This window comes from Dufourea novaeangliae, unplaced genomic scaffold (genome assembly GCF_001272555.1).
Source record: "Dufourea novaeangliae isolate 0120121106 unplaced genomic scaffold, ASM127255v1 scaffold8, whole genome shotgun sequence".
Lineage (NCBI taxonomy): Eukaryota > Metazoa > Arthropoda > Insecta > Hymenoptera > Halictidae > Dufourea > Dufourea novaeangliae.
In genome coordinates this window covers 11457530-11481036 of record NW_015373923.1, presented here as the reverse complement: position 1 = coordinate 11481036, position 23507 = coordinate 11457530, and the positions used below count along the sequence as shown (strand labels likewise).

Here is a 23507-nt window from a genome sequence, read left to right as displayed (position 1 = left end):
CAACCGGGTACCCAGGCACCCATTTCTAAATTTCCTATCACAATTTTTTTTGTTCGTGTCTGAAGCAGCACTTGGTATATTATAGGAAAAACTAAGAGTTTCGAAAAAATATGAAAGTAAAATTATCTATGTTTATCTAATCTGTCAGAATAGGGGTATTCCAATTGCTCAATAACCTTGAATATTTTGGTTGCCCACGGAAGGGTTAAATGGAGCTTCTACTTCGATATTATACGATGATCATGGACTAATACTGTGTTTTGGAATAGGTGGCCTAAATTGTGATTTTGTACAAAATACAGACTGACGTAAAATTATTAATAAACTGTCCAGAATTTCATAGTGGATATGTACGTATATTATGAAACAAACAGTAAACTAAAAGATAAGTGGATCGTGTTCTACTGAACAAATCGTTCTTACATCATGTCCAGTCCGTAAAGGTAAATTAATAAAATGCTACTCGGATATTAGAAAAAAAAAAACTGTATTTAAACAAGACCTCTTATTAATTATGATAAAATGAGGTATGATAAATAGGTTTCTATATCTACACTATTTATTTATTTCATTGTACCTGTACTGAACCCCCGTTCACCTTTTGTCTGCGGTTATTTTTTTTTACCGATATTTTAATCGTTGTAATTATGTCGCATTTATCGAAAAATCACTTTATACATGTTAACCCAATTTGTGAATGTACCCAAGAAAAGGAAGATTTGAACCACTAAAGATGGCTGTGCTCTCTTTACGACAATCAAAGGAGAGACTTAATTAACAAACCGAGAAAACGTAAATTCCAACTACCCCTTCAAATCGAGAACGTAATTACAAGCCAAAACACACAGGCTTGCAAACACATATTCACATTTCTTAAACAAATGTAATAAAACTGTATAAAGTCGTGCACTAACTATGTTTAAATTGTAATGTACAAAATTTAATATACATACAGCGACTCAGGAAATTGATAAAATATTTTCCTTAATTATACTTTTTATTTAATCAAAATGTAATGGCTGAGTATAAATTTTTGGAAACGTATTTGGTATATAATTTGAGTCGTTACCTTAATAAAAAAAATAAAAAAACATACCGAAAAGAATATTTATTAGAACTAGAATTAAGCAATACATGTAATATTAGATTTGATCAATAATGTGACAACTTCAAATAGCTTTAATATTTTGTGTATCCACCCTCGGCGTCAATAACGGCTTGAATTCGTCTGGGCATACTTTCCACAAATTTTTTCCATTGTTTAAGACTAATTTCATTTCATTTTTTCAATACATTTTTCCATAATACAGATTAGCTTGGATTTGTTTCTTTAAAATTGGCAGTTTTTTTTTTAGTTGGCTCTAAAGATTTTCGATAGGATTCAGATCCGGTGATTGTGGTGGCCACTCTAAGACATTAAAGTTTAATGACTCAATCCTTTACTTTGAAGCCATGATTTGGTAATACGTGCAGTGTGTTTGGGATCGGTATCGTGCTTAAAGATAACGTTCCTTACATTTAATCATTAGGATTGAAAAAAATGTTTCACACTGTAAAGATCCGAACTTATAAAATCGACCAAGTGCATCACGCAATAGTTCGGGCACTAGTAGTTAGATCCAACGAACAAGATAAACTAATTGCCTATTCTAGCATCAAGGAGATATATAAAACAAACAGCCTAAGTAACTTTGTTCGAGTGTTAAGTGTTCTAAGAAAGCTGTATTCCAAGAAAACTAGGAACAATATTACTATGTGATCAATTTCGTATGTAGAAATTATCAATGTAATCTAATAATTCTTAACGTAAAGCAGATGTAAGCCCTCACTAAGGCTTGAAATGCTTAAAATAAAAAGAATAAAACTTATTAGTACACCTAATAGGCTTCCGTTTCCGGTTATGAATGGCTTAGGACGTGCGTGACGATTGGAAATTAGAAAGTGAGATTTTCAGTGTGAAAAGAGACGGAGAAAAAAAAAGTACACCTAATGTTAGGATCCACCTGTACCGTAATCGCGATTAGAGTTTCGTCGGACCACCGACGTTACAGATTTCCACGTATGTAGTACCAACTGAATTCCCCATCCGCAATTTCCGCGAAGGCGATTACGATTCGTCGTTCCACGACGCTTAATCCATCGTGATCTGGCCTGTGCACGAGCAACCGACCGGAATCTGGCCGTATGTTAATGGCAGTGAAATGACGGCCGCGTAATGTGTCGGTCGTGAAAAGGTGTACGGTAATGGATGTATACTTGTCTGTCTCTCTCTCTGTCCCGCGTGTGTGAGCGAAGCGACGACCACCGACGTGGCAGAATAATGACGCACATATCTCGATTTTATTATTTTAATGCACCTCTGGCCGCGGCCCACGCGACACGCATACTCATCGCGCGATTTCGCATGGAAATCGTTTCATTCAAGGCGCGATTGTCCCGTCTCTTCTCCCTCGCCGTCGATTTGCCCGCGACTTTACGGTCGAAAATTGCTCGTTTCGGATATCTTATTACACTCGAAAATTCGTTTCATCCGCGAGTGGCCCGATACTTGTTGCGAAAGCTTCGGGGTTCGATTTTGGGCTCGAATCCATCGTGAGTGGCCCACGTGAAACTGAAGCGAACCACGATCCTCTCCAATTCTTTGGATTTTCAGCGATATGGTCGGTTATAAACCGTGCGGTATCCCTGATTCAGGTATATCTAGAATTGTAGCTGTTATGGGGTAAATGTCCCAATTATTTCCAGTGTCCTTAATACTGCCACTTTATTTATTTTACTTAATAAAAACGAAATGTATAAAGAATTGTGTACAACAAAATTTTATTATTAAATTGGGACTCGGATTTACATAAAAACAAAGGAACACGTGTACTTGTATTTACTTAGTACTTAAAAATTAATGTTGAAAAATGAAAGTGTAATTTGAGCATCAAAAACGCGATTACATGAGCAATTTTACAATTCGATCTATGTCTACGGTACAGGATATATTGTTAAAGCATTTAAAAATTACATACTTCGATTTTTGAGATGACAGTTATAGGGACATTGGGATTGCTCGTAGATTTTAATTAATTATTAACGATTTCTTCATAATTAATGTTTGGAACTATTTTTATTAATGAAAGAAACGTTAAATAATATCATGTTCCAAAGTGAGACGATTTTTAGGTTAAAAACACGTGAAATGATTAAACGAAGGTACGCTACAATATTAAGGTGACAGTAATTGGATCATCTACCCTAGTGGTACATCTTAGATGCGATTCAGGAATCGTATACTTAGAACCCAATTGTAAATTGTACAAATACAGGGTGAATTGAGGGGTCCACAACTTTTAGGGTAGATAGTATTGGTCAAATGATGAAAAAAAGTTCTATTAAATGTGGGTCGAATAATTAATATTTTCAAAATTATGAACAATTTTTTGTTTCGATTAAAACGATTAGTTTTCTCAATTTGAGAGGTATTGTACTATATGCAAACAATAGATTACCCTATCATTTCTTCTTTTCCCGGTTGAGGACAGAAGTGCAGAAAGTAAGCAGAAGCTAGAAGACAGTAACAGAAAGCTTTTTACAATTTTTATTAGTTTTTTTTACAATTTTTGTATAATTTTAATCGAAACAAAAAATTGTTTTTAACTGTGAAAATATTAGTTTTTCATGAAATATTAGTTTTACTCTGCTAGAAGATTGATGTATCGTTCTTTCATTTGGACTCATTGTATGTATCATACTATATGGTTTATACTTAACTCTTGTCTAGGCAACCGGGTACCCGGGTACCCGGGTACCCAGGTACCCATTTCTAAATTTCTTTTCACAATTTTTTATATTCTTGTCTAAAACAGTACATACTTGGTATATCATAGGAAGGGAAATTCGGAAGTAGATTTTCGGAAAAGTATGAAACTAAAATTATCTATGTTTATCTAATCCGTCAAAATAGAGGTATGACGATTGCTCAATAATCGTGAATATTTTGGTTGTCCACACAAAGGTTAAGAGGTCACTGTGGTATGACACTTTTAAAAAATGGACGTTTTAATTTATGCGTTATTTAAAAGTAAATACATTCAGATGTATCTTATATTGGCATCATGTATGCAGCTGGTACCGCCGAATATGTAGTCGTGAGTAGATATTTTTACAAATATTTTATCATCGAGAAATCATTGTACTTTATTGTATTCTCAGAAAAAATTCACAAAGGAACCTATGATTTTCAGGCAGTCAGGGTGGGTCAATCCTTTACCCCCTTGCCTATGATTTTCTCAACGTCTGCAATCTCCCGTATTACATTGTTATTGATGGTTTCCCAGCATCGAAAGGAATTCTGTACTTATCCTAACTGTACGTTCACTATAAAAATTAAATATTAATACCAGCAACGTGGTATTTCACTTCGACTCAAAGAAAACCGAATAATATTATTTTTTGATGAATCGATTTTCAAATCGTCGACACGAGTTTGACTCGATGTTATAGGGCAGTGCTGTCCAACTTGGCTCTTTAGAGCCAATAGCCATCCCCTACCACCGTTACCGTGGAGTAACGGAGACAAGAGTGTGAGCTTCTTTGTTTCTTCGGAGAAACGGCATGACAGAACGATAAGAAGGGGAAGCAGGCGTGTGAGGGTCCCCTCCCGAGAGCCAAGCTGGACAGCATTGTTATAGGCCAAGTAAATAGTGAACGTCCGGTTTCCGCGCGTTCGGTTCGATAGATTTTCCCGCGTACAGCTTGCTTCCTTCGTCTTCTCCGAAAGTCGTTTCATTAGCATTCACTTTTTGATTTCGCGCGACGATGAAATCCTCGATTTCGGTCGTGTTTTATGTACGCACACACACACACACACACACACACACACACGTACACATACGCACATGGTCTCCCCAGGTACGTTCAATTAAGTATTCATTACCGTGGTCGCCGGCTCCGGGCACGGAATACTCTCCCGGACATCAAAGCGAAATGGACGTCGGCTGTCCGGGACCTACCGGACTCGGGTGCGTGCACGCAACCGGTCGTCATCGACCCGCTGAATTCCAAGTGGCCTCTTATTATTCTGGGCATTGATCTTATGAACGAATCTTAGCGTACGGCCGCGCTTTTACATTGTGTCATTGCGGGGTCTAAGCGATTCCGGCGCTACGAGTCGGTATTTCGATAGCGATTTTGGCCTACGTGCCTCAACTAACCCTCGTGTTCCCCGAACAGAGAATCCTGTCGACGCACGGAATTTTTTGCCGGTTTCTTGCATATTCTTCCTGCACGCAATTTTCTTTCTGCACTGTTTTGCGGAAACTGTGAAAATTTTGTTGGGAAGATGTGACGAATATTTAGGAATAATTAAAATATTTGGAGTTTAATTCAAGAATTGGAAAACTGAAATTCCGAATGCTAAGAAATTGATCGAAATTTGATAGAAAAACTTGTAGACAGGGATAATAATAATCTTTCGATTTAGTATTCGTAATGGAGTAGCATCTGATTATCATCTGATTCATTGCAATTTGTTATTAAAGACATCGTTTGCTTTTGTATGTCAGCTTTTAACCGATTAGAGATCAATATTTTTTAAATATTTAACGATAATTCATTATTGTACCTGAGAAATGTATGAAAACTAGAATGAGTTGTAATATATTAATAAAATTAAAAACAAAGAATAATACATAGCTTAAATTTGAATGACAGAAAACCCAAATCAATTAAAACGAACTTCTGTGCCCATTATTGAAAATGAATTCACAAGAAAATCTTATGATCTATCTATTGAACCGTACATTTCGAAGCTATGGACCTCCTACATTACATTTTCAATTCTTCAAAAGAAATTCTTATGATCTATCTATTGAACCGTACATTTCGAAGCTATGGACCTCCTACATTACATTTTCAATTCTTCAAAAGAAACTCTCAATTACAGTAGAAACAAAAAATTGCGCGCACTCATATATTAAAAATATATCCATAAGTTTGTACATTATATTATCAAAATATTCATTACATTATTCTATGGCTTTAATTATTTTATATTTCTCATTCTATTTAATGTATTCCTTATAAGAGATCCGCGTGTGCTAATATGTACTTTCTTTCTTCGAAATATTTATTGCATCACTTGAATATTAAACACGTTTATACCTCCCATATTATTAGTACTAGAAGAATTGATTAAACCAGATATTTATTGCAAAAATGTGTGGCTCGCTACCTTGGCCAAAATAACTCGTATACAAATCATTCCATCTTATTCATGTAAAATCAATGTAATAAATATTTCCAGTATGTCTTCAAAATATCTTTTCTAGGAAATACATTCCTTATTTACATTGTGAAAATCCGTCGATCGATTTCTGCTACTCGATTCCCCACCGTTTCGAAATATTGATAGCGCGTGTAATTATTTCCGTGCATCAATCTGCGGGCCCCGTGTCCCTTAGATCGATCACGGGCATAAATCCAGCGGCAAATGAGCCCGAGACAGAATTCAAGCTAATAAACGGACTCGGCATAATTGCACGTAGGCTATGAGTTATAACATCAATCCCTCTGACGCAGGAACAAGCGTGCTAATAAGTGGTTGCCGGAGCTTTTTGTTTCGCTTGCGGTCTACAACGGCCACGAATGCTCGACGGTGGCGTAATACGTGTCACGAGCTTGCTACTTGGGAGGATAACACCATCACCGCCACCATCGGGAGGAACGGGGCAACAAGAAACGCAGGAAACCTCCTGTGCACGATGCCGTGTAATTACATCATTCTGGAAAGTTTTCTGATATCGTGAATTTATAACGAGAAGAACTTCTTGACGCCACACGCGAGTGTACTATATAGGTGTCTCGTGATACACGTGATCCCCCTCAGATTTTAAGGGATTTCGGCCTTGAAAATATACAAACGACCCCATAAGTGCAGTGGAATTTATGTTATTAGTTACATATTTTTATTATAGAAATTTGCGGACAAAATGGTTACCACTTTTTCGATTTGTTTTATTTCTATTATTTTTTAGGGTCAACTTAACCCCTTCGCATCGGAGGACGAGATATCTCGCCACGTGATTTCGTTCATGATGTGCTTTGAACGAGATATGTTGCAACGCAACTCTTTCACGTGCTGTTTTGAACGAGATATCTCGCGCTCGCGTTCCCGTTTTTCAATGTTTACAACTGAATGTCACTCATCGGTTGCTTTTTAGACGATGTTATTCCGTTTCTACAATGAGTTCATTACAACAGTTTTGACGGAGCATTCCGTAAGTGTAGTCATCATGTTGCGATGATTTAATAAGAATCGCATTATGAAAAAATAAAATCATTAATTTCTAGAAAGAAAACATTTTCTTCATTTGACATTCCTAACCTTTTCTACATTCACATTCACAGTGACCTACGAATTTATTTTGAAGGTGACCCTAATTTTTTATTGCAGACAAAGTTTTTTGGCACTTTTTAATATTACAATTTCTTGTCTATTAATTACTAACTAACTTTGGTTTAAAACATTTTTTGTCAGATTATGTCAGAACGAGGTGGTTTTTATTTAAGGGTATCATTTTCTTTTGAAATAATGTTTAAATAAAACATTTATAATTTTTTGTTGCGTATCGTTTATTCAATTAATGGCATTATTTGTGGAATATGACATCGACCAAACGACCGTCTCTGGCTACATTCCAAATACGGGCTTTTTCGATCACAATTTTCATTACAATTGTACACATTTCAGGGGTGATTTGTTGAATATCGGCTTGTTAGTGTAGATTCTTTCCTCCAAATAGCCTCGCAGAAAAAAAATCTGGCGTGGTTAAAACATGTGAACGAGGTGGCTAATCGACATCACTTGATTTTTATATCATTCAGCCTGGAAACCTTTAGACTTCGCATTGTTATGCGAGTCATTTTCTTGTAGCTGTTTTGTTAATTGAATTTTGTAAAGATGAAAGTTCCAATATTCTCTTTAAATTATCTATTTAGAGGTCGGAGAAACGCCTAGTTTCTGTTTGTTCTGTTGTGTTAATTTAATTCTGTAAGGATGAAAATTCAAATCTTCCCCTAAAATTTTCCATCTTGTGGTCGGAGGAACGTCTAATTCTTGTGCACGACGTCCAAACGGAGGTCCCTGTCTTTTCACTAATACTATCTCTCACAGCATCAATGTTTTATAGCGTCCGTGTTGTACAAACTTCGCCAGGCTTCCGCGTATCTTGCAGTGTCTACAGCGTTTCGTAATTTTCGATTACACGCCGTATTTGCTTCGCTGAACGCGCATGTTGCAAACCAAAATAAATACGTAACATTCTTTGAGTATTCAACATTGATGATCCATTTTCATAAAACGTTTTAATCGCTAAAACACGTTGTTGAAGCGTTAAACTCTTCCTAATAAATTGTCAGCATCCGAACTACGCGCCATAGTCAATGTTCAACTGACAAGAACCGCTACAGAGAAAAATGGCGAGAAGACATAATGGTACCTTTAGATAAAACCACCCACTATACAAGGTGTCCCAAAATAGCTTCGTCCCCGGAAATGAGGAATTTCTGGGATGATTTCAAATAACTTTTTCCTTAGCAAAAGTGTGATCCGAGGCTTTGTTAACGAGATATTAACAAACAAACCCCGACCAATCAGAGCGCCAGACTACCGGCCGTACTTCCGTGGCAGCGTTGACTACGCGCTGCGATTGGTAGTCAACGTTACCGCGGAAGATCGGCCGGCAGACTGACGCTCTGATTGGTCGGGGTTTTTCGTTAATATCTCGTTAACAAAGCCTCGGATCACACTTTTGCTAAGGAAAAAGTTATTTGAAATCATCCTAGGAATTCCTCATTTCCGAGAGTCGAAGCTATTTTGGAACACCCTGTATATTACTACACAACATACAATGTAATTTAGGGTACATACAACGCTGGTAGTGCTAGTATTAAAGAAATAACTCTGACTTCGTGGAATGCTCATACGTGCTCCTCTGACCAGTCCGCGTGTTCTCAGCAATAGTCTACCTAGCCTCCAGGTTGGCGACATTGGACCACACAAGGATTCGATTCATCTTGGTACAGTACTGACACGGGACTACGGGACACCTTGTATACCCACACACATAAAGAGGGAGAGGAAGATACAGAGATAAACGGGTAAATAGTTGCGAGGGAAAAAACGCGTCCGTCCGAAGCCCCTTTTACCGGAAGCAATTAGCCTCGTCCGTTTTTTTTTTTCGCACGCACGTGAGACGTAATCCGAATTTGTCGGGCGTGCTACGTGGCCGTTATTAAAAGGCAGAGAGACAGAAAAAGAAAGAGACAGAAAGAGGGAGAAAGAGAGAGAGGGAGAGAGAGAGAGAGAGAGAGAGAGAGAGGGGGAAGAGAGAGAGAGAAACGTCACGAAACACGCGGCTACCCGTGAATCAACAATTACACACGGGGCCCCCGTGAGTTTCTCGCCTTAATCGGTCGAGAGGTTGCCGCGAACAAAAATCTCGGGGACAACAACGGGCCTCTTGCTTACCTGCTGGGATTTTTTATTGGGCGCGGTTTCCGGGCATTCCGGGTCCGTCGGGTCGAGGCACGGTTTGCTCTGGTAGCCATTCGTTATCCCGGCTCGCTTCATGTAATCCTCCAGCGTTCTGAACGGAAACACGAACTGCAGTTTCTTCATCTCGTCCAGCATGCCGGACGGATTCAGGTTCGTCCACTGTACGGGCTTGTTCGTCTGCGTCCAGCTGCCGTGGAAACGACACGGGATATAGAAAAAAAAAAAAGATGAATATGTTACAAAATTTTCGGAGTGGAGTGTGTTCGTTCTGAAAAGTGGTTATGGACACGGCGGACCTCTTCGAGGGTGTTTCGGTCACTGGTGGACATGGGCGTAGCCAGGTTATCAGTAGGGGGGGGGGGCAATGTAATTTTTTTCCTCCGAAAGGAAGGAGCACGGTCCAATTCTTTTCTTTTAAAGTAGTGCAGAACCCACTTTTTTCCGTTCAGGGGGGAGGGTGCACCCTCTGCCCCCCTGACTACGACCATGCTGGTGGAGACTGCGACATTTCAGCCGTTCATTCGCCAAAATGAGGAACTCCACAAAAATGTAAAAGATTAAACACTCATGAAACACATTGGCGTTAGAAGTTGAAGAAATTCGAAGGGTGGAGTTGGTCATTTTCGTATATGAACGGGTTATTTTTCATTGCGAATAATTTTTGCGATTTTGGAAAACAGTAGAACTTTTCGTATCGGAAGTAAGTGGAAGATAGGTCAATGCGGATGAGCAAATTTTTGGATAATAAAATACAGTAGGATGGATTTCTCTAACGCAGTGCGCTACTGTCCCCATATAACGCGATTAAAAATTGTAAGTTATTCTGTATATATAATGAAACAAAATTTACGTTTTTATTGTTCTAAAATGAATTAAAATGCATATTACCTTCTGTTATATTAGAAAATCTTTCTTATTTAGTTTTCACTATTTATTGTACTTGCTTTTTTGATATTGGTATTTGTTTATCATCGTGTTTCATTTCAGTCATCTTAAAATCGTTAGGAAAAGCGTATCGATTCAAATGGTTCTTATTTCGATTAAAAATCTTCTTTTCAAGATAAGTTATAATAGGTCAAACTCTGCAGTTCAATAACGATATTTATTATGCAACAACTTAATATATTGGAAGAAGAAATACAAATAGTACAATGATGGAAAGAAAAATTAATACCGTTATACACGGTTGGTTAGAAATTTGAGAGTTTATTAGACATGCACTGGGCTCGGAAAGTTAGTTAACGATCAGCCATATTTAATATAACATTTCAGCAAAATGCTTCTAAAATAAATGCTGAACACGCCAGTGATACTCGAATAAATGACAAAAGAAACACAAAACGTCTCGTCTCATAGCAATATGTCGTTCATTATTGTTTATAAATTGAAACAGTTTAGAGGGAGCGTTAACTTACTTTCAGAGGCGGCTGTATATTGACTACAAGCTGTGTATGAATATACATATATGTGCAGACGATTGAATGTTTGTATAACAGATTCTTCTGAATAGTGAAGAATGACGGAAGTTCGGTTACGAGAAGTTCTACCGTATTTTCAATTGTTTGCATATGGTAATATTCTACATGCAGTTGTTTTACAGAAAAATTATATTGTTCATATATTGCAATAGTACTGGGTATCCCACAATACGCACCAATTGAAATAGCGCCTAAACTATTCTAAAGATTAGTTGATTTTCAAGACAACTTGATTTTCCCTTAACAAGACGATGACGATGACTAGAAGACTATTTGGGGTCCAGGCAGGCCCCTATTCATCCGTCTATAAGTGTGTTTTGAAACGCATTTCTTCAAAATCTGCTGGTCTTCTCGTAAAATACTAATATAAACAAACAACCTTACACGCTTTAAGGTCAATGTCCCTATTTCTAATCACATCCCGATTTTTGCTCAGTACATATATTTTTTATTTAATGTAAAAAGTTAAATAATAAATTAGTTATACAAAAAATGATTGCAATTAGTTCAGTATTTCCATACAAAATGCTATAGCTCGTTGTTCAATAGATGGCAGTATTTTAATAGAAACAAATTTAATAAGTGTGTCCGTCGTAAAGAAACGCGATTTGAGCGGTTCCGTTGCAATCGTGAGTTACACGTGGACGCTTCATTTTTACTAAAAAAAACTTACGGATTCTTTAATACTGTTCGCTAAAGTTTTGGTTTTGGCACTTCCATTTTCGCTGAGCAGAAATAGGGGCGTTTTATACTTCATATTAAATTACCTATTATTAAGTTAAAATGTTTTTAAAAATATTTTTATCTAAATTTAATTATAAAGGGAGGTTTAAGTTTTTTTGTCGATCGTTGGATAAATAAATAATAATAATTAATTTCTGCGATAGCAGAATTCTTACATGATTAGAAATAGGGACATTGACCTTAGTTTCTGTTAGCTAGAATAGCGCGTAAAGTTTCTAAAGCCCTAGATCAAGGTTAATGAAACCATATTCCTGGGTTGATATTCCGTTAAACAAAAAAGAATACGAATTCAACGATTTATAAATAGCATATTTGTAATAAAATGAATAGTTTAGGCACTATTTCTTGGCGCTTGTCGTGAAACACCTGTATAAAGGGCGTTGACCGTATCGGTAACAACTTAGAATAATTCGATAGAATAGCATGTATCTATGCATAATTACGTTTTAAATTAAATTACAATAATTTTTCTATAACATCTCGCCAACAAGGTTGCTCGAGGTCATCGTCGAGAATCGCGCGTCGCGAACGACTCGGACGATCAACTTTCCCATTCAACTTCGGTGAATCAATTTACAAATTGAAATATAATCGACTGGCGGCTATCGGTGATTACCGGATACGGGACGCGATACAAATTATTCCGGGCTTAATTATTTGCAGTCGGAGAGAGAACAGGAATGGTTTTTCTTGTACTTACGGTATGTGAACGGGATACTCCGGTCCCAACAGTTTGCTGCCTTCCCAGAAACAGTCGAGGGGCGTAATGATGGCGCATGGCATGATACTATCGAAGATCTAAAAACAACGGTGGCCCGGTCAGGACGCCCGAAGGAATGTGCTTTCTCGGGTGTAATTGAAAAATTACGCGGTGAGCGGGGGCCCCGGTGGAATAATCGATTTAGCGAGTTTTCGATTAATGAACCATCGATCGGGGCGAGATAAATTCGTACCACGCGGCCGGCCCAGGAACATAATACAATTTTCATCCATGTCGGCTCCGACGATAATTATTATGATTCGGCCGGCATTTAATCATCATGATTACTTAATGGCGCGGCCGTACGTTCTCGGCTCCGATTTACGATTATTTCTTCTTTTCTTCCGATAGTGGATACTAACGATCGCCATAAGGTTTTTCTTGGTAGCGGGACATTACGGCCCTGACCACCTGTGTGTTCCTGGAAACTCGAATAGGGCGGTCCTCCACCTCAAGCGAGTCTCCTCTCCCGCTCATTTTTTTTTCTCTCTCTTTTTTTTTCTTTCTCGGCCATTTTGATTCACGAATAATACGAATTTCGGTCGGCGTTCGGGGAACGCCGCGGACATTTGTCAAATTGTCCGTTCGATCCTTTCGGAAACGTCTACCCCCGTGGGCTGTTTAATTCGTTTGTCCAAGGGATTGAGGACTGAGTTCTATTCGACGATGAAAGGATGACACGCTCGTTTTTTTATGTGAAATAATTACACCGCCGTTAATGTCACACTGTCAGAAGTTTGTTACGAAACAATGAACAATAAATGATCGCACTTAAGGTACGTTTTCAGATGACAGAAAATCACGACTTCATAGGAAATGTCATGGCTTTTATCGTCGTGAAAACTAAAAGTCGTGTTGCCATGACATTGGATTTTGATGTCACGACTTCAATATCACAAGATAAAATTATTTTCACTTTTGAGTGACGTTTGTAAGACAGTGCCACGCACTGTATACGGTGGAAACTATATTGTCATATTGTGTCGACTGTGGTTGTATTATTTGTAGTGTTTATTGGTAGAAAAACATTGGAGACAGTAATATTTACTCCGCCATTTAATCCAGTTTTGTACTTGAACTCGATACCAGAATACACTAAATTTCATGACATTAAATTGCGTGAAAACATCCGCAAAAAGTATTACGGTGTTATGACACGAAAAACCGTGACTTTTAATGACACGTGAAAACGTACCTTTATTGTCCGAGTCGAAGTCAACTTTTTCGTTTTTCGTTTAAACTTCAATACTATAATTGCTACTCAAAATTTGTTATTGTTCCGCCATTAAAAGAATCATCGTTGGTTATTATTATCATTTTAAGAAATAATGTTTGCGTCGACAGGAGCTGTTTGTTAAGGACTAATTATATCGTTTCCGCTGTCTATAATTGAACCGAGTGTAGACGTTGATTCAAGAAGGAGTTCGTAAGACCTGATGGAGGAATGAAATAGCTTTTAAAGAAACTTTTGGCAAATATTTCCCACACCGAAAGAGAAGGGCTCCTAAACATTAGGTGTACCAATATTCCACTATTTCATGTTAATAAACGAATAAAATAGTCTAAATTCAGAATATGTTCATCTTCTCTTTTCTAAAAATGACGGCGAATGTTGGAGAACAGGGAAAAATATCATTGAAACGGTAAAAAGGGTACTAATTTGTTAGAAAATAAATACTGAATTGAACAAAATATAGAGGAATTATTTATAGGTAAACCTAATAGAGAGAGAAGACCAGCTGATGATCCTTTCACTCTTCTGCCTTTTATCTGGACATGCATAATAAAACCATTACAGTAAGACCTCGATTATGCAAACTGGTAACAACACAAAATCACCATGTGTTATATAATATACGCAGTGTTAACAAAAGTCCACTTGGCTCGTGTTTCTGCTGAGAATAATGGAAAACTGGATCAAGCGAAGTTTGGATAAACAATGTTCCGATAATTGAGGCACTACTGTATCCGTGCTCGAGCCGACTGTTAATATTTTCACCTTTTTTTGACGAATCGAAAGTTACAGGAAACAATGAAAGAACGGAAGTCAACCCGCGAAGAAACGGATATTTACTGCCTTCGACTCGGATTTGCGTATAATAAGGACGAGGGAGGAGCAAGATCATGGACCACACATGACACCGTGTTCCGATACCCCGTCATTATGCGCAGCTAATTGCACCACCGCCCATTTAGCCTTATTTCTCGGTCGTCATTCCACCTTCACTCTGTATTCATTTACGGAATGACTCTATTTCCGCCTCGATTCGCGGCCACGAAATGAGATTAAGTGTATCGGTATGTTCTCTGAATAACAAAATAAGAAAATATCGTACATAAATACTCGTTTAACCCCTTGCCTTATGATTTTCTTGACGTCTGTAGGTTCCTGGATTACATTTTTATCAAATAGTTTCCCAGAAACGAAAGGAATTCTGTACTTATCGCAACTATACTTTTACTGTAAAAGTTAAATATTAATACCAACAATGTGATACTTCACTTCGACTCAAAGAAAACCGAATAATATTCTTCTTTGTTGAATCGATTTTCATTTTTTATATATTTTATTTTATTTATAGAGCCAGGAGTTAACCCCTTGCCTTACAACATCGAGTCAGACACGTGATAACGATTTAGTAAGTATGTATATTATTCGTTTTCTTTAAGTCGACGTGAAATACTATTTCGTTGATATTAACATTTAAAATTTAGAATAAATGTAACACTTGTTATAAGAATAGAATTCCTTTCGTATATGGGAAAATATTAACGATAAAGTAATTCTTGAGAGTGAAGTCGTAACAAAAATCGTATGGTTAGGGGTTAAGAATACTTGATGAACAAATTCTTAAGTCTTCATACATGGTAGCAATTCGGTACCTCCGTGTGCCGATTGTAGAGTAGGTAGGAGATTTCTTTATCGCGAAAACACTCAAATGTCTTGCCTTTGTCGGCCTACGATGTCAAAGAAAGAAAACATAACTGATAAAGTAAGGACGAATGGGAAGGTTGACTAGTTCCGAGGAGAAGTTGAGTAGGAATAGCGACTTCCATCTACACAGTAGTCACGTGATTGACAAGTATGGAGGCATTACTAAACGCGAAGAATGATAATAGTTGCAAGTAGAACGTGGATTTTATGTATTTATGGTAGATGTAAATATGCAACACGGTAATGAAAGAGCAATTTCATTGAAGATTAATATGATTTCCATTTACTTTTTAATACAATGAAACAGCCGAAAGATATTGTTCTTTGATTTTGATTTCTATAACATAGTGTCTAAAAATGGGAATTTCAGTAAATATTTGCAGTTTAGTTACAATGGTCATGAATTAAATTTTAAGGATAAATTAATGATATAATCATTCAACAAGATGTAACTACGTTAGTATGCGTAATAATATAAAGTTTAGAACTTTTAATGTATATGATAATCGAGCATTGGCATGTGATATATCCATATTTTAAAACAGACAATAAATAATATGATAAGTACAAGAAGTTCTATGTAGATTTTATGAACTTACAACAAACGCAAATCTGTAATATTCATATTGCTTCTTTTATAATAAAACCCTTAATAAAAAGAAGATGTACTTCTCTGTTTACATAATATTACTTTTCATATAAAATTTATGGATCACGCTATTTTCTGTCAATCGTATTTCATTTGTCTGTCGCAATAAAAATGTAAGTAAATGTTTAACAGATATTTACAGTGGAGACACATGGCGGTTCAAAAAACTATGTCTCCTCGACTTATAATATATAGCTATCGTCTGTTTAATTGTACAATACGCTGTATTGTAACATTTAGTGCTTTCGAAAATCATTTGGTGATACATTGTACATTTATAGCAGGAATCTGATTGTTGGAAATAAACAGGAAGCTCAAGAATAGCTCCCGGAGCTTTTATGGAGTAATGAATCATTCGCAATTTATGACACACTAAATTTCACGTAGTTTGGACGCGCTTAAAAAATCGTATACGAAGAGTGTAAGCTTAAGACATGGCAAGATCGGTTCGTTGAAAAGGCGTTCCTGCAACACCGCAACCACATACGCGTGAATGCTTTTCTGTAGTTGCATACAGGCTGCAGTTTATGCATTCAAACGATGCTACTTCAATTTTAATTGATACTCTAACCAATTTTAGTTTCCCTTGAAACACTGCATTTTTTAATATATCTTTTTACACAAATTTATGTAACTAACTACACATTTATATTTAATAGATTTATAATTAATAATGTTCTCAAACATTTTGTTTCAAATTAAAAAGTTTACTTCTAAGATATTAGAGGTTTTGTAATAATAATTGTATTTCATTTGGGGAACATAAATAATCGTATTTTAACTAATAAAATTCATTTAAGTTGAATCAAATATGAAGTGCCAGGCTAAAGAAACCGGCAGTGTATACGCAACAACCTAATAAAAAATAGAATAATTAAAAGGTTCCTTACATTTGTAAAAACTTGATATATATTAAAAACTCGAATGAGGTACAGGTTACAGTTATAAACATACAGTGGCAGAAAAAAAGTATTCATATATCGATGACACTTACTACCAGTTAGTAATACTACTTTCAGTGTAAGACTAAGATCATAATTATATCCACCAGACAACACCATTAACAGAAAACTACATTATTATAGAATAACCAGAGAGGTAAATAATTTTTCACTTATAGTAGTATACTAAAAAACACATTGTCAGTTGATAGTTAGAATCATCGATGCACGCATACTTTTCTCTCTCGCTGTATTTCAAATGTCGTTTACTTCTCATTCAATTTCTGTTTAATTTCAGCTTTGTAAATTATTCTTCACACATTTTACAGGAATCTACTATACTCCTGCCAGTTGTGGTAATAATTTTCTTATCGATTTGTAAGTACTAAATCTGAGAGAGACTCGAGAAATCACAGATGTAAAATTACATAAAAGCGAAACAGACTGTTGCCAGCTGTAGGATAATAATATTCTTGTTTGCCTGAGATGCAGGACACCGCCATGTGATTTAGCAGATTGCTCAGAGTGGTCACTGCATACTGACACATCTATCATTTGACATTAATTTTGAAATTGCATCGATCTTGATTTCGTAATTTCATTGAACTTTAGAATGTTCTTTCTCCCTAATTTATGACACTATTGTACAGTCTATCATAATATGCAAATTCCCATCTTCCCGATTTATTGTGTAGGAAGCAGAATCAAAGAAAAATGTATTTCATCGGTTAAATCCAAAATATACATTGATCTACGTTAAAGTTTTATCTTTTCTTGTGTTTTATACATCTGCGTGTGCGCCAGAATACATAAAATCTGCAATCTACATAGTAATAATTTAACATTTTGACTTATGGGATCGAAAGTCATCGTTAAAGCGGCACATAAATAATTTTGTTGTATAATAAGAAAAATAGTATAGCAAATGCATATTTCTCTTTATTCTTAATCATTCACTTTTCAATATACAATCTCTTTTCGTATGTTCTCATCTTTTATTTTTCTTATTTTTCCTTATTGAAACTACATACGTATAATTAGTTCAATATTAAAAGAACACACGTATATGAGTGAGCGACTTGAAAATATATCGTCAGTGTCGATAAAATGGAGGTAATTGTATTACAGTAAGTTGCCCGTATAGAAATGTAAAAGTTTCTAGTGTAATTATAAATAGCGTAATTTGCAGTTTATGGTATTAGGTATACCAATAAGTAGTCTACTATTTCTTTTGGAACTCACTATTAATTTCTAAATAATTTAAATACCTATTCTATTAACTATTTTAACGATATTCGTTATTTGTTCCCATCATCCTTCACCATTTTGGCTAAACTGAAGATTTGAAAAATATTCTGAACTCAAATTGTATTTCACCATATTGGAACTACGTACAACCAATTACTTATTGGTACACCTAATGAAATAAAAACCATCACATTCCTTTTCGACAGATCCGTTTAGAATGATTGAATACCGGAAACGCGGGTCGTAAGCTTCGAATACGCGACTCGCTGAATCGACGGGATAGCGCTGGAAAATTAAAGGAGTGGGTCGTTCCCCGAAGGCGGACAACAAAAAACAGAAATTGGAGCATAAAATCGAGTGCTCTTGAGATACGTCGCTCGTAACGTCGCGGAAGTGGTGTTCGACGCGCGGTGCCTCTGATGTGGCTCACGCATTTACTTTTTCACCCTCCCCCGATATAGAGGGTGAGTCATTTAAATCGATCTCCATGAATATCTTCGAAACCGTTTATAATACCGAAAAATGTTTGCGATAAATGTTAAGTGGTATCGGGAGACAAACGATTTTTATGCTAATAGCTTTTTGTAGGTGGACGTATATAGGACATATGAAGGTCAAGTTTGTTTTTTTAAATGGGATCATGCATCTTTTAACGTGTTAGTCTATGCACCTCGTCGTTCTTTATAAAAAAGTATTAAGCTATTTATGCCAAAAAACCATTAGTTTAGGAGGTATTTTAATTTCAAAAGTGGGAAGTGGTACTAGTAATACGATGTTTGCTTTCTTCAAGTTGATGTTCAGAGCTACGTCCTTTAGCCTAAATGTAGATTAATCAGTCTCTGAATAACCCATCAACGTTTTCTAGCATTTCTTTTAAAATTTGTCTACATTCCATCCATACAAGTATAAGAGAAATATCTCCCAAAGTAATGGTGTTTTGGTATAAATAGCTTAATGCTTTTTTATGGGGAATGACCAGCAGCATCGACTAGTAATACATTAAAAAACATGACTGTATTTTGAAAAAAAAAAAAAAAAACAAATTTAACCTTCATATGTCCCTTGCACGTCCATCTATAAAAAAAACTACTCGCATCAAATTATTTTCTCCCCGAAACCATTATACATTTATCAGAAACATTTTTCGGTATCATCAACGATTTCGATTATATCCACGGGGGTCGATATAAATGGCTCGCCCTGTATATGCTTAGCGATGTTATAACGTGTTCGCTCGTTAGTAAAGCAAGAAACGCCGCGGCATACGTGAGTAGACACGCACGACTTATAACCGTATCCCCTATAGTGGTACCAAGCTACGGGTTTTCAAGCATTGTATTGAATTTTCGACGTTTACGACCACGCGCGAGCCATCGGGGAACGACGTGGTGACTGGAAATCGAAACACAGAGAAATAGAAACCGAGAATGCCTAGCGATGGAGAGAATCTTGTCTGACCGTTTCCTATACAGCATTTTATTCGAGTAGTGCGGAAACTTCCGAAAGCAATTTTGTAATCGTTTCAATATCTGACCGAGAATTAGTGAATTTTCAAAAGTTTTGAAAGCAATTTTGCAATTGTTCCAAGATCTGACCGAAAATTACTTATATTATAAAAAAATTACGTTTGGAATAGAACTTATTCTGCGTTTTCCGTTAATTATATTTTGAAATTCACATAGGGAAGGTAATTTTAATTTTTAGCAAAATGTAAAACATTATTATAAAATATGAAAACAATTGTGTAGTCCATAGAACTGTTTCAAATATGATAAAAGGTCAATATAGTATACCGGAATTCTGTGAATATTTGAATTTGACAGCAGAACAAAAGAAACCTCTGATCGCGCCTTTTTCCTCTAAACATCGACTATATCTATATCTATACAAAGTTGTAGTGTATTATAATTTATTAAATAAATTTATTAGGTATATTAACATTGTACCTGAAGTAGTTAAAATAATCCAGTTTTTTTTATTTACTATGTAACTTACACACTTCCCTATGACTGCAATAAAGACAGAACAGTATGATGATGTATATGTATATGTACCTCGATTTTGAATAAAAAGGGATTTGGATTAGTCTGATTCTGAGGTACAGAACTATTAATAGTATTCCCTTTTTTATAAGTAACAAATTCTATAATAATCAATACGCTTGTTTAACATTACTGATTAAGCTCTAGCTTTCCTTATTTTATGTGACACCAACGCTTTTATTCTATTTTAATATTATTTTTCTGTTCTAAATGATACGTCACATCGGACATTTTTTAACATTTATATTGAAATATTGTACGTATAAATTTACCCCGGCAAATTCATCAGCATTACTTAAAGAAAGAATAAAATGTCACTTCACAACGACTTGTTCAAATTTATTATGAAACATTTATATAAATTCATTCAAGATTTCACTGCAAATATAAACGTTCAGCTTCAAACCGAAAAATGTAAATAATATTTTATACGAAACATTACTAACAGATTCAAGAAGTAGTCGCTTGACTTCAAATCAAACCTTATTCTAAGCAATCACATCATTTCACAATCATTTATCATACCTACTACCTTCTATAAGAATAAGAAAAGTATAAATTAAACACGTGTACAATCGAAATTGCCTTCCAGTCTCCAACAGAATCGTGACAAAGTTTGCGCTAGGAAGAGTCGAGGGCTCACAATCAGGACCAAGGATCAAAGAACGATCAGAGTGTCATCGTAGCCATCGCTAGGTTCGTGGTTTCCTAATAGAAATCGGGAAGTCGTGGTGCGTGAGCAGTAACGCGGTATCGTACTTCACGCGACGAATGCGTGAATAGCGGCGGCAACCGCGTAACCAACCCGTGCGCGCACACATAAACACACACACACCATTACGTGTATCACCTACATATAAAGTAGTGGTAGTTTTAAATTACCTGGTCGATGTAGTGCATGTCGAAGTTGGGTATGTTCAGCGCGTAACATATGTCTTTCAGCCTCCACGTGCTGCAAGCGACACGGAACACATGCATTCATGAATACAAGTTTGCATCCCTTTAACCCCCCACCCCGCCGATAAGCGGCTCGAGAAGGGCACTCGAGAAAAGAACTTGAAACGATCGTCTGTGTCCCTGCTCTGAGCCGCTTCCCTTCCCTCTCCCGTGCATTTACGGGGAGTTCGCAACGTTCGCGAGAAAGGGGATGAGCTGCGGGATACGAGTGTTCAAAGAATACAATTTTTTCAACCCGGATAGGAATTTCGAGTCGATAAAACGCGGTTCCACCAGCGATTTTTATAGAGACCATTAGCCCTCGGAGTGCTGACGGTTCCGTGAACCAATGAAGGCTCGTATATGGGTCGATATTGACCCATACGTATCTCTTTTCTTTCGTTATCGCTTAGGTATATGCATGATTGTTTGTTTATAAAAACTGATATTTCCAACTCGAAAGATTGTTTATTAAAAAAAATATACACAAGTGTGATTATAAAACCTGATATTTCCAGCCCGAAAGATTGTTTATTTAAAAAAATATATATAAACTATACACTATACTATAAAATATAAATAAACTGAACAGGGTATATATTTTTAAGTTCACTTATCAACAAAAATATTTTGCAAATTCCTTTCGCTTTAAGAGTTTTTGAAATTCAAACGTTTTTCATACATCTAATAGAAAATCTGATATGCAAGAAAACCTTACTCGAGACACCTTAGTAGCAAGTATTAAACTACTGGACGCGAAGAATATAAGTCCTCCAATATTTTTTCAATTAGTATAGTTCATATAGTAAAAAATTTAACGGGGACGATACCAACGAGATATTAATTTGCTAACGTCGATTAGATTGCTACCTGTCGAACTGAAAGTCATGGAAAACGTCATTGCACGGACTCATCAGTCATCCCCTTTCTTGCAGAATCGCGAACGCATCGGTTCGCGCAAAAAACAAGCAAGAAGGAAGTCGAGAGAAAAAAAAGTGAAAAATAGAAAAGCTTACATTTCGAACAGGTGTACGGTGACCTGCGTCGCCGCCTTCAGGATCGCTAAATGTTCTTTGAGTGCGGCAGGGTGCAAAATATTCGTCCCGGAATGCCTTGGCGTTTGGATGACGAGTTGATGCGTCGAGGCGGCTGCTTCCCCCAGTGCTTCCGAGGCGTAGGACAGCTCTTTTTGTAACCTTCCGCCTTCTACGACCCAGAAAAGAAAAGAAAAAGAAACATCGTCAGAACACTCGTAAGTAACGATAAAACCTCTCAACTATTAAAAATCAGTAGGTAACACACGTTGGGAACGTGGTCGGACAGAGGGAATTTTGGTTAACTGGGCCATCGATTAAATCGGGACAACCGTTTCCTCGAGATGCACCGACCGTGAAAATGACCATAAACGCTGTGTAATTCGGTGCAGCCGGTTAATTGGTCGTTGTACATCCCAATTAACTAGAATCCACCTGCGTGTGTATAGAGTGGAATGAAATATAGGAATAGAATTTAGTATTCATAACATCTAGTAGTGAGCTAAAGTTGCATTTTATAATGGTATTCATGCTGCCAAAATCTAGACTTGATCGACAAATTGTTTGAGTTTTCGCAAGCCACTCTATAAATATTATTCTTATTGATTTTATAAGATATTCGTGATTTTTTTAGGTATTTACTTTCTGTTTTCACCAGATAATTTTTCCTACTATGTAACGATAATTTTTAACCTTAAAACTATATACAAATTAATAGATATACCAATTTTAAAGCATGTTTAAAAAAAAAAATTAAAACTTGTACCTCAAAACATTGTTTTATAGGAATTAGTTTTGTGCGAGCTTAATCTGGAACACAAGGAGCAGTTTTTTTTCACGATTTGGAAACAGTCACAGAATTCTGATTTCTTCGTTTCATCCTAGTGCATTTATGTATATTTCAGAAATTTTATTTTTAGAATTTTCATTAAATAGATTTCAAATAGAGATTTTATAGAGATTCAATAGAGAACTCCAATCATGAAAAAAATTAGTTAAAGCTACATAGTTTAAGCTACTGGTGGATGTCTTTTTCTTTTACATTTTTTTCATAAATCAGTGAAAAAAATGGTTGGCTGTTAAATGGAATTGTATAAATGTTTTAGTTTTTGAAACTGGTATAAGTCCATTTGTAACAGTGACTCAATTTATTTAACACTTCCTACGAAGCAGAATTGATAAAATATGAATATTAT

At 36.2% G+C, this 23507-nt stretch overlaps 1 protein-coding gene across 1 annotated transcript in view; it reads right to left on the bottom strand.

Annotated features, from left to right (window-relative positions):
• Positions 1-23507, bottom strand: part of LOC107194629 (protein patched) — a 78755-nt gene that overhangs the window by 15520 nt on the left and 39728 nt on the right. The window contains 4 exon segments of the mRNA XM_015584276.1: positions 9518-9731; positions 12467-12564; positions 21224-21293; positions 22294-22483. Coding sequence (XP_015439762.1) covers positions 9518-9731; positions 12467-12564; positions 21224-21293; positions 22294-22483 — 572 coding nt within the window.